This window comes from Ammospiza nelsoni, chromosome Z (genome assembly GCF_027579445.1).
Source record: "Ammospiza nelsoni isolate bAmmNel1 chromosome Z, bAmmNel1.pri, whole genome shotgun sequence".
NCBI classification, from domain to species: domain Eukaryota; kingdom Metazoa; phylum Chordata; class Aves; order Passeriformes; family Passerellidae; genus Ammospiza; species Ammospiza nelsoni.
In genome coordinates, this window is record NC_080669.1 from 58,435,000 (window position 1) to 58,448,075 (window position 13,076).

At 41.7% G+C, this 13,076-nt stretch overlaps 1 protein-coding gene across 1 annotated transcript in view; it reads right to left on the reverse strand.

Moving 5' to 3' along the window:
• The window catches only part of GRIN3A (glutamate ionotropic receptor NMDA type subunit 3A), a 67,747-nt gene that overhangs the window by 30,939 nt on the left and 23,732 nt on the right, over positions 1-13,076 (reverse strand). Inside the window, exons 2-3 of the mRNA XM_059492181.1 lie at positions 11,355-11,959; positions 4,640-5,687 (exon numbers count right to left, since the gene is read on the reverse strand). Of these exons, the coding sequence (XP_059348164.1) occupies positions 4,640-5,687; positions 11,355-11,959 (1,653 nt within the window). The remainder of the gene's footprint in view (positions 1-4,639; positions 5,688-11,354; positions 11,960-13,076) is intronic.

Below are 13,076 nucleotides of genomic sequence, written 5' to 3' on the forward strand. Positions count from 1 at the left end.
TATAATAAGGGCCATAGGGCCTCTAAATTAACTGAGATGTTCATAAATCAGAAATGAGAGCTTGCACCCTCATATTTTGTATATCTAGATACAAATATCTGTGTGGTTGCACATACTGAATTTCTGATTAACAAAATCTCAGAAATACCTTGCCTGGATCACTCAGAGTACTTAGTTTTGTAATAAAAACGTGGCCACCTCATAAGAGCAAGTCTTCAGGCACTGAACTAGGAGAAGATCAGAGATTTCTGGAGGCTAATCCCAATGCACACCAAGGCTGTTTGGAGGACTTGCTGGGTGGAGCTTGCCAGAGTGACTGTAGGTGTCTGGTTATTGGGGCACTTTGTGTTTTTTTGTGAGTTTTGGAAACACCATCATTCATGGCAGAGAGAAGGAGGCACTTCCAGGGAATGGTTTAGGTGATGTTGTCCTGAAGCCAATTCCTTAAGAGCAGCCTACCTGTACAAAATATAACTGTAAAGGTATAGTAGACTAATTATATCTTATCTCTTCTTTGTAGGCATGTAAAGTTAGGAGACACAATGCAGTGAAATTGCTGGTGATGGGACCCAAAGAAGTAGCCCTTTTTTTTTTAATGAAGCTAAATACGTTCAATATTTTATGTCAAAATATAATAGAGAAAGGAACTTTGCCACTGCCAAGAGGTGTTTTCGAAGGTAAAGTGATACAGAGTAGTAAAAACATAACCAGAGTAAATGGCTACTTAAGTGTGTAATAAAGATGGAAAGAAAAACTGTCAGCTGTCACAAAAGTCGCAACAGGTGGATAGCACCCAAAACCCTCATTAAATTGTTGAAAGAACACTTTTTGCAGAAAGGAAGGCTAGGTGTTGGACTACCTTATGGAAAATCTGCCCAGCTCCTCTCCCTTCTGCTGCTGTTTGCTTCCATTGTGGCATGTTTGAAATATTTCTTCTGCACTATGGACTTCCAGAATTCTCTCACCTCGAATAACCTGAACTATCCAGCACACTCAGGACATCAAGGTGCATCTCCACTCTGTGTTCTTGCATGAAAAACCCAAAAGCCATTCAGGTCCCTTTGCCACCAAAAGAACTCCACTCTCTGGGGGATCCTGCAGAATCACCTGCCACGAGCTGCCCAGCAGAGTAAAATATCTTCTTTCTAGGGCTTACACATGGCTGTACCAAAGAGTAAAATATATATAAATGAACAACTTGGTGGAGGGTATCCCTCCCCGTGGCAGCTGGGGGGAACCAGGAGGTGGTTTTTAATGCCTCTTCCAACACAAACCATTCCGTAATTCTGTGATCAGACCATCCCCAAGGCAGGCTCCTGGTCTGCAAGCCTGGAGGAGGAATATCTGAACCTTGGAAAGAACTCAGCTCTGGTTGAGCACCTGGCTGCCAGGCATTCTGACAAAGAATAATGGTATAATATTTTTGTGCAGCCTAAGAGGTGACATTAGGAGAAAAAGTGAAATGAGCCTGTGTGGTTCAGATGAGAGAAGAGATAAAAGTAGAGGAAATGATACAAATACAATGTTTTTTCTCTATGTCCTCTGTCTTTAGACAGCTTTCAAACTTCTTTGCCATATACTGTAGAGAGTTTCTTAAGAAGGATTCAGGACCTGGATGCATATTCCATCTGGGCAGCCAGCACATGAATCCTGTAGCTATCCTGTCTCCTTGTCCTCAAACAGGAGGCTGAACATGTTCCAGTGGACACAAAACCTGTATTTGCCAGTTTCCACTGGCAAGAGATGATGTCTAAAACCTGTACAGTTAGAAAATGAGGGGCGAGGGGGCAGCTCTGGCCCCAAGCCACCCATTTGCTTAGAAGAATTAGATTTTAAGGTGTGAGGACATTGCTTCAAGATCTCAACAACCAATGGGCTCCTGTTGTACCTCCTAGGAAAGGGGGTACCACCTTTGATGGACACTGTAGGAGTGTGGCTTTAGTGACCTGCCCTGGTTAAGACTCTTACACAGAAAATACAGGGCAAGTTCCCCAAATTCAAGACACATTCCAGTAAATTAATTCTCACTCCTCACACTGCTTTCCTTCTGCTCTGGTTCCTGTCTCACTGGCTGTTCCTCCTTTCAGCAGCTTGATGATATTTCTATATTCTCTTCTATATCATTAGTGCATTTAAAGGTCCAACTGAGATAGCTCTAATTCTGTCCTTCCTGACTGTTCACAACCTTAGATGGGATTTGCCATTTATGGCTGACAGCCTGAAGAAATTACATGTCTTACATCACCTCCAGAAAGCTGCTCCTCTATTTTGGGCTTTGTTTCTTAAATAAATTTCAAAAGCACAGTACAAAGGGCACATGCATACTGAAAGCAGCAGAAGGATGTTTAGGAGTATATTTAAATTAAAAAGGTTATTTCTCTCTCCTGCTGCCTTCTTTTTGAAATGAGTCTCCACCAGTAAAGAGGTAAATATATCTGGGAAGAAAATCCCAAGCATAACATCTTTTAGTCACATAAAAAATGCTTTAAGTAACCAACTAAAGTGATGCCTGTAAATGTGTGACTGCTGTGGCCCAAATATTTCCTAAACCTAAGCTTTAATTCTTAGAGAGAACTTTGAGTACCCATAGCTCAGGCTCTCGTGTGAGCAAGGTTAAACCAGTGCACTTTCTATTACAACTACTCTTTCAGACTAAGACTTTGGAGGCAAATGCATGAATGACACACACAAAACTACTCTGCAGCTCATGCAATGGCAGGCAATCTTCTTCTTTCCTAAAATCTGTGTAGTCTTATTCCTATGATGGGAGGTGGTAACTACTCAGAGGCTTAGATTTATTCCGTAAAGCAGGGAAGTGCTTTCCTAGGAAAGGCTAGTAATCCCACTGAGGTAATGGAATCACTGAGGCTACTAACCAGGAGTCATCAGTGTTTCTGTTCTGGACTAAGATCTGTGTCTGCAGCACCTGACATGCTTTAACGTTCTGCACTAAGCTTCAACAGCACAGATTTAGAATAATTTGATTTTCCTTGGGGCTGCAGGAATTTCCCAACACCTGTTTTAAAAACACTGCATGTGATCACAGGAGTGATGCTGAAAAACAGGATGTAATCTGATACAATTTGATGGATGAGGAGATGCCCATGCAAAGAGTAGAAGACTAAATTCATTTTCAAACCAACATTGTGGCTTCACACAACGGTGTAACAGAGATATCCCTGGAGCTGGGGAAATTCAGCTGAAAGCTCTCATCTGCTTCTTCAGAATGCTTTGAGGAAATCATATATAATGGACTTCTATGCCTTGTATTGATGAAAATATTAATGCAATATTGATATTTTTTGTTGGGAGGGGAATGGCAGATTATTAGAAGCAATTTGCTTTAAGCCATAAATCAATTTTAGAGCACCTTGTGTGAGCCACAAAACTGTTGTTCTTTGTTTATAACATTTTCTGGTAGAAACCATCTAGTTAACACTGCAGGGAGTGAGTCAGTCACTGCACTTGCACAGTTAAAACTGTCTGGTCATCAGCCTGACTGTGAGGTTCCACTAATGGAACAGATGGGGCCTGGCCTTTGCTGTCTGGAGGGGCATATATACCATTTATCCACACAGTTTACAAAAGCAAGATGTATGCCCCGTTCTTGTGTTATTAAAGTTACTTTTTTATAGTGGAACAATCTGTCAGTTCAGTCCCTTGAGACAAACACATGGTGGATGGTTTCTGTACCAGCAGTTATGTCATGAGTACAATCACACCTTCACTGCAGGAAGTGCCACATGAGCAAGGGAAATCTGCTGCTGCCATTGTGTCCCCTGGAGTGGCTGCTGGGTGCAGAGGATGCTCAGGTGTCACCTGCAGCCATCTCTCTAAAAGCCATTCTGCCCCTTGTTTTCCTGATCACTACTTAGTGACAAATAAATTAAGAGTAGTCTTAGAAAAGGACTGGACTAAAATTCCAACTGAAGCCCTCTTGGGAAGGGGGAGAGAGCAGGCGGAGGAAGTCTGAGCTCTTTGCAGATGGGTTGTCTACAGCATGCTCATCTCCTCCCATGATGGCTCCCCAGCAGAAACTGCACTGCAAATCAAATGCCTGACTACTTGTAAAGTGAATTCCTCTGTTTTAAAGCATAAGGTAGGATTTTTCAAAATATTTCAGTTCTGCTATGTTTCATTTAGCATTCATGGGGAATTTTGCCAGCACTGCCTTTGCCAGCAGCATTATGACCAGTGAAATACTTGAAAAATCCTACCTAGAGAGGATCAATGGTTTCATCTCATTCTGTGCAGTTGTTTTGTTTGAGTAGATTTTAGGATGGCCTGAGTCATCCAATTGATTTAAACAAGTCCCATCAAAGGGAACTTGGAACTGAACTCAAATCCTTAATCTTCATGTAGAACCAATTATTCTTCTCTGCAGTGGACAGTACCAGAATACTTCATCTTTCTCCTCACCTTCAATCTTTTAAATCCTTCCCCCTACATTCTTATGGGTATTTCAAGGTCCTATCTCACTGAACTTTCCTCCTGAAATGCCACCAGGTTGTAAGTAATTGCAACCACAGTTTTCCACAAAGATTACTTTCTGATTTTGTTAGAAACCATAAATTATGCAGCAGTGAATTTTGAATGGAGAAAAGAAAAGGCTGAGTTAATAAAAACAGACATGCTTTACCTTTGGGTCATGTATTCCAGAAAGTTCTTCATATATTTTCTCTCCCACCATGACAGCAGCTAGGTTGGCTGTGTATGTCGACAGGCAAAACAAGCAGAATATAGCCCAGAGATTCATTAAAAACCTTCCAGTCCAGCACTTTGGGGGTTTGATGGCAGCTGTTCTTCCAAACAGGATCGCGTAGCAGACATTGAGGGCAGAGGAGAAGGAGAACACTTTGTTCCTGTTCCTTCCCCTAGGGGTCATTCCAAAAGGACTTTTCCACTCATACAAGGTGAGGAATACAGCTGTGATGTGAAGAGCAACAAATATCCCCAGCCACATAGTCCAGTGAAGTGGCCACATAAAGGCTCCAATAGGAGCTGCAGTGTCTTTGGTCCTCACCAAAATCCCCAAGCTGGTTGAAAAGAAAGGGCTGGTGAAATCAATCACTTGGCTTCGGGCAGTGTTGATGCTGAATGATGTCACTGCCATGTGAGCTGTACCAGCAAGAAGGTCTCCCACCAGCCCAGTCCAGTGGCCATTCTTCCAGGCACCGTATTTTCCATCCCCAACAATGTACAAGTCAAAATCAAAATTCATATCCTCAGCCAGCTTCTCCAGCAGGTCAATACAGTAGCCATAGCAGCACTTCTTCAGCTCATTGGGCACGGTGTCATTGCCCCCTTGGAGGGTTTCAAACAGGTTGTCCAGCACACCTGAATCATTGGTCAGCGGGTCCAGGCACAGCTGCCCTGCTGGGCAGAGACCTTCATCATCTACATCCCTTGTGAAGACAAAGGGATGCTCAATCAGAGTCACCACCCTCAGGTGGAGCCGGGTGGGGTGCTGCATGTGACTTTTGTGTCTCTGTGCCTGTTCTGGCCATATCCCATAGTCCATGATGATCTTCCCTTCCTGCCAGCTCCCCAGGCGTGTCCACATCGGGTTTCCAACGGGGTCATGCTGCAGATTCCAGATGAAGAAATTATTTTCTGAGCTGACAATGGATGAGCCCTTCACCTTAATGCGGCCACTGAGACCATCAAAAGTTGTGTTGGCTAAAAACCTGTTGGAGAGAGAAAGCAGAGGAGTCAGAGCAGACAGGTGAATCATGAATTTATGTTGAAGAGAGTAGACGGGGATGTTGCTGAACACCTGGACCATTCATAGCACATAGATCCTGTGGTACAACGAAACAGCCACATAATTTATGACTAAATTATATGAGGATGCTCCCCTACTATCTAATGCAAATGAAAACTCCTTGGGAAAGATGTGTTTTTTTACTTACTAGAAAAAATGAGTACAAGAACAGTAATTTTTTCAGTTACCTTTGGATGAAACACAGGTTAGTTCTAAGCTGAACTCACCAGATCTGCTGTCACTTTCCTAGATAAAAATACATATGAAAATGGAAGAGTGGAAATTATGTATGAAATGTCCTTCCAAGAAAAATGCTATAATCTCAGTAAGATCTAGCTTACATAAGAGGGGCTACTGAAGTGCTGTCAACAGCTTTCAAGCACTCTCAAGTGAACCAATCTGGATTCAAAAATGCAAATTTGGCATTGGTAAATCACTGTTAGACACTTCAGAATAAAGTAAAGGAAGAAAGTGAAAGATGGTTGCTCTAGGACAGTCAGTTTTAATTCTTACAAAGAAAAAAACCCAACTGAAAAAGCAGTTTTTAAAAAAAATGTGCAAAAATAATGTTCTTAAATGTGCAGTGCTGCCACTGAAGCAGAACTCATGAAGTGTGCCAGTTTTGCACTGCACATTTTGCATTGAGAATTCTGGGCTTTTACTATTTCAGTTACTGACAATTAAGTTGTGTATTTCCTTTGTATTGCAAGGCTGTGTTTGCTAGTAGTTGTCCTCTCTGCCTGTTGAATTCAGCTTCTGGCAAGCCATCATCAAAGAGGCTAAAAACGACATGGATAAAGGAGCTGGGAACTCTGTAGGAATTGAGTGTTTGAAGTAGAAAATCCTTTTCAGTGTGAGCACCATGCCTACCTGAACTGCAGGCTGCTAACAGCAGAGCTGCTATGCATTTGGCAGGGGCTGCACAAGACTTAAAACACTGGTTCCATTAAAAACAACCAAGTTAAATTGTTGCTAATATGGTGCAAGGCAAGTCGTGTGCATTTTTTTTTAGTAAGAGGCATTTAGAAGACAGACTACTCAGCTGTCGTAGCAGAATATAGCACTTCACATTAATCCTGAGAATTGGATGAAAGTAAGTGTTGGGAGAAGTATAAAGGCTGTCATTCCAGCCTCAATAAGGAAGACATAAACTTTTAAGTAGAGTTAACTGTTTATCAATAGTTACAGAGGAAAAAAATAACCTTCAATTGATTTGAAAACAATAAATCAGTTGCAAGTGTGTGTACATCCATACTGCTGTCCGGTCTCTACACTTTGTTTTGATGACTTTTGATGATTTTTGATGGGGTTTCAGCAGTTAAAACTCTGCACTGTTTAAGTCTCAAAGTCATATAAATTTTAGCCCTTTGCAAAGGCAAATTTTTGAAAGTAAATGTTTTAGTTTTGAGTGTGGTTGTGTCTGTGATAGCCTTCTCTAAAGCAGCTTCACAGTTCTTGCTCAGTCTCCTTTGAGTAGGTTGAGTTTGGAGAAAGATGACACAGACAATACTCTCAAAAGCAGATGATCTGTACATGTGCTAGCTTGGGTCAGGAAATCACACCTAAAAACGCAGACAGTTTATAAATATAAACGTATATAAACTATAAATGCAGTTTTCATGTTTTAAATCCTTTACCATTCAGTCCACTGTTAAAGGACACCATAGCTCCTGTAATCAGTGGTGTCTGCAACTGTTTACCCACTCCTTCCCTCCTAATCCATGCTTCCTACCTGATGGTGTAACTTCCCTCTTTGTGTATGTAAACACTATCAAGACAAAGTTTATGGGAGCAGGCAATCTTTAGCACTAAAGGAAGGTTTATGTGCCCATAAACTTGTTTGGGTTTTATCTCTCTCTTACTTTTATCTCCCTCAGTCTCTGTAAAAAATTGTGCAACTTCTTTACAAGCCTTGCTGGGCATACAGGCAGAAGCCATCACTGTGACAGTTAACAGTAAAACCATTCCATGTGTGTAGATGGACCTGCGTGAAAATTTTTTTAGGAGATGTGCTCAAAAGACTTAGCAGTTCACAAAAATGCCAAAAGCAGGGGGACACAAGTCCTCAAGTGGAATAAGCTTGCAAAGTTCTCAAGAATTTGGCCCCATGTTGCTAATACAGCATGACCTGGGCATGAGAATGCTGCAAAGCAGGTGCTCTGGGCGTGACTGAAGCCATGGAACAATGCATTACATTAAATTTCTGAAGCTGGAAGGAGACCACTGGAATTAATGCGTGCTGTTCCCTGACTTGTACAGTAGAAGTGAGCATCCCCAGAAGGGCAGAACGAGCCCTCTGAACCTATCCTGTGGTTCTGTTAGGAGCGGGTACCTGAGAGAGATTCAGCAGCATTTCAATGTACAACTTCACCACCTCATTGAGTTGGTGGCTTATCTTTGCAGCTGATTTGCATGTTCTGTATTTTTTTGTAGTGACAGAACATGAATCAAAATAAATGATGGGAACCATGCTGGAGAAGCATTTTAACAGCACTTTGTTTTATACGCAAGCAGCTGTGGCTGCTGAGAATTTGCATGCACTGTGAGCAGCACCAGTGAAACTCGTGCCAGCAACTTCAAGTGAAAACTCCTTTACTCAATAACTTTAAGAAACAGATAAGAGGCTCTGACTACACTTTTTAAGCTAGAAATCTCCAGTGTGAATCTTTGGGAATTACAAGTGCTGGGTACTGCACAGACACACTGGCAGTATCTGAGCAGTGCTATTTCAGAAGGGCTACTGACAGATCTGTATAGAAAGACAGCCTGCACAAATTTCAGAAGGTGAAGGGCCAGATCCTCAAGTCTGACAGCTGAATGAATTTTCTTGATGCTGTGTCAATATATGGGAGCTGACGTTCACACTGACAGTCTATGATAACTGCATCAAGGCTTTATCAGAGTCAGTTCAGTTTGAACAACGAGTCCAAAGTGTGTCATTTGCGCATTTCAGCTTTGTTTCTCATGTGCTTTGTTACAAGAACTGCTCCTTAGACCTTTAGCAGCACTATCACTCTCCAGTAGCAGTATCTTTGTTGTATATTTAAGAATGATTTAATGAAATTATTTTCTCTCAAGCTTGATGGTTGGGTCATTCCACCTCTCTTTTTGGGAAGCTTACTGGAGGCAAGAACCAGAACTGGCATGGAAAAAGAGGAGGTTCTGGGGCGAACTTGCAGTCCCTAAAGGGACTTCAACAGAGCTGGAGAGACTTCTTACTGATAGGACAAGAGGAAATGGCTACAGACTGCCAGAGGGCAGGGTTAGATGGGATTCTGGGAATAAGTTCTTCCCTGTGAGGGCGGGGAGGCCCTGGCACTGGTTGCCCAAAGCAACTGTGGCTGCCCCATCCCTGGAAGAGCTCAAGACCAGGTTGGCAGCAACCTGGGATAGTGGAAGGTGTCCCTCCCCATACGAGGAGGTGGAATGATGTCATGTTTAAGGTCCCTTCCAACCCAAACCATTCTGTGATTTTATGGACTTATGAAATAGCAGGTTGATGAAATTACCCAAGAAGCTGAGTTAAAGCTGTAAGACTAATTAAAGCTATAAGACAAGATGGGGCTTTGAAATTTTAATGCCTTGTTCCATCAACAAGGATTCTCCTGTGAGCAGGCAAGAATAGATGAGGGAATCAATCTCATTCTAAGAGAAATAATGGACAGTGACTTACAACAGTAAAATCTTCAGGGGGTTGTACATCTATACCCCTATCCATGCAGATACAAGCATGCTTTGCCATGCACTAACTCATTATTCTGCTCCTGGGTTCACTTAAATGTCTGCACAGCCAAAGTATGAGATCAGTGCTGGCAGAAGAAGCTCTGGCTGTGCCAGAGAGTGTGGCTGCTGTTCATCCACCCATTGCAGAGAGGCGAGGTGAAGGCACTGCTTCTGCTCCCTCATCCCCTTCTCCATCCCCATGCATGGCAGCTCCCGGCTTCCCACCAAGACAATTGGGTTCATTAAGACAGAAAAATGCACTCATTACTAAAAAGCAGTTAAGCACCAGACAAAAATGTTCATCTTTGGGGGCTAAAAACGCCTAAACCCTTGGTGAGATGGGCCAGGTTGGTCACAGTGAAGCCACTCATCAGCATGCCACACCTGAGAAATTAATGGCACCACTCAGAGTTAACAGTTGTGCTGCTGACGCAAACACAGTTCTGGCCGTCAGTACCTGTCTCGCTCAAACTCTGCAGAAACAGCTGCACTGATTTAGCACAAGCGTTTCTCTAACCTGTTATTTTCTCTTTAGTAGCGTTCACAAGCAAATGCATAGGGGAAAAAAACAAGGCTAAGCACACAGTTCTTTCTTTCACTTCCACAATACCTTTACCAATATGAAGGAAAAAGGAAATTTCACAGATGTGAAAACTACAAAACACTACAAAAGCTAATGGTTCTCTGTAGAGAGCATCAATGATGAATTATTTTTCATTAATACATTTAAGTGTTTTATTTTTGTTTTCTTTTTTTAAAATCTCTTCTTCAAACCTCAAAAAGCCTATTCATAAAACTGCTGTCCTCTTGTTACTCTAAGAAGGCTTCTGCTTTTACTTTTCAGATAAAATATCCAGAATAATGTGGCAAAATAAACATCACATGTCGCTGGGTTATTGTGAGTTGGTCCAGTGTTTATTTCCCAAGCCCTCTTCCACTCTTTGGAAACAGAGAGTTTTTGACTCTGAATGGACAAGTGGACTAAGGAAATGTTGGGGTCTCAAATGGTTGTGTTTTGAGCAGTGCTGTTAATAATGTATTCATGATTGAGCAGACATATCCAAGAAAAAATTATGTTTCTCAAAAAATGCCTCAAGAACTTTTATCCTAACTCTGTCCAACAAAATCTTTAAGTTGAAAAACAGATGTAAAGGGGGGAAAACATGCAACAGTTGCTGGATGTAGATTAAGTGATGAATTAATGTAATTACCCAAGATATTTTTGCTTGTTTTCAGAAAGAACCATGTAAGTTTTCCACTCGTATGTTAAAAAACTGAATATTTCTAAACAGGAACACCCAAGTAGTTTTGGGAATGGCTTCTACATAGTGACATGAAGCAGAGACAGCACTTTGTACTTTTGAGTGCTCTCACCAAAATAAACCCTCTGAGGAGATGAAGGTGCATCTTTTTCCTCTCTTTTCCATGGAAGCATACTATCAAGGGCTACTACACATCTTTATATTGTCTGAGGGCTTAGACAGTGCAAATATTCTGTGTTTTGTACACTCAAAATCTCAGAGAATTTGACAGTAGCCCACCTTATATAAATAAACACAAATACACGATTCAGAGCACAGTCTGTAACCTAGCCTATGCTGACTATGTGGTTTCTACTTCTGTGGAACATTGTCTTCTTCTACCAGAATCTCGAAGTTCTGGCTTCTCTCCCACTGTGGCAAAGTTAAAATTTCATTATCTGCCCATAAGTAAAGAAGCAGGAGAAAATACTGAAAAAAATGTGTTTGTGAGGGAGGGTAAGCAGCATGATAGCTAACCCACAGAGAATGGTGGGAGGGAGAAGAAAATTATTTTTCTTGCAATACAGCAAATATTACCTAAAGGGGGAAAAAAAGGCAAAACTTACTTTGACAAATACTGGCCTGAAGTGATATTCCTCTCTTCCGTGTCCATGCAGTTCATCGTACTTGGAATGAGAGCCAGCTCAGGCTGGATCATGGTGGCTGCTGCCACAGCCCTGGCCACCAGTTCCATGGCATCCTGCACGTAGTGCTCGAAGACCGACTGAGTTGTCTTGCCGTGAGCGATGAGACCGAGGGGCAAGCCTTCTGTCCTCAGCTCTTCCACGTTCTGTGAATCCCCAATAATCCAGTGCAGCTCTGGAGGCATCACACCAAACTGCGTGGTTATCTCAAAAATCCTCCGCGTTTTCTCCATGTCACACCCAAACATCACCATGGTCGACGTCGTGTCTTTGATGCTCTCCAGGTAAAACTGCAAGTAGTTCAGAAGGTCACTGGTTGAAGTGAGGTTTGCTGTGATGTTTATAATGGACCCCAGGTGGAACTTGGAGCTCTGTTGTGTGAGGAAGAGAAAATCTGTGATGTTCCACTCCTCCTGGCACAGCATCAGGCTGAAATTGTACCAGTTGTTCATCGCGAGGATCGAGAAAGTGACATCAGCATCAGAACTCAGTGAGTTTTCTAAGCTCATCTGCAGGTGAAGGGGGTTCTGTGGTTATAAAAATGAAAGACAATGATCAGAAATATACTGGACACAAGCTAATGAGTCTGATTAATTTTTATACTCTCCTTTAGTTCAAAGTGACCACCTGCCAATCAACAGAACTGTGTGAGCAACAGGAAAATTTACACCCACCCAGCCTAAATGGACTGTGATTCATGGGCTTCCTCTGCTAGTTTGACTCAACTGCAGCAGTCATTTATGAGCCTGTTTCTGAGAATATCTTCTTTCTACCCACTTGTCCTTTTGGATTTCAAAGCATTCTCAAGCAAAGATTTCCCTGCACCCCTAACAGTGATATGAAAAGATATTTCCTTACAGCTCAAGTTCAGCCGATTTAGTGACCCATTTACAAATGCATGCTGAAAGGTTCATTGGTAAACAATAAAAAAAAAAAAGGAAACTCCCTCAGTTCTTTTTATTATGGCTCTTTTTTTATGTGTGTAGGGGGGGGATTTTTTACAGACATATGAGTAACCTAATCAAATGGATCACAGTCTGCCACCAAGGCACATCACGTACTACCAACAACACAGGACAAGTTACTCAATGCACAAGAGTCTAAGATACGCAGACTCTGATTTCTGAGCTGGAAAACATTTGATAAATAAGCATTTCATACTCATTTGTTACCATGTCATTGATGCTATTACAGAACTAGACCCATTATTTTTCCCAACACCATTGCCCTTGGCTTTATCTTTTCCAGAAAAGGAAGGGGGATTTGAGGCTAACTCCTCTGTTCTCTTAAGGTGAGTAGTTATTATTTGATCATTCTTTTCCTTTACTCTCATTCCTGTCTTTTCCCTGGTCTTAAAAATAATTTTTTATCTACAGTTTTAGTAAAAAAGAAAAGAAGTTAAATAATCCAAGCAATTTCCGGCATTTGCTATGAAAAAATTCTATGCCCTACAAAAATGTTTCTACCAGGCTTTCAGCTAGCATATTATATATTACTCCAACTTTTGCTTTTCAGTTGAGAACTTGACAATCTTTCCTGTAGCTTTCCTAAAGAAGTTGTACCACTTTACACTGGCACTCAATTCCAGCCATGAGGCTGTCCAAAAAATGTCATGTCTGTTCCAGTGCACCTTTTGGTCTGTGA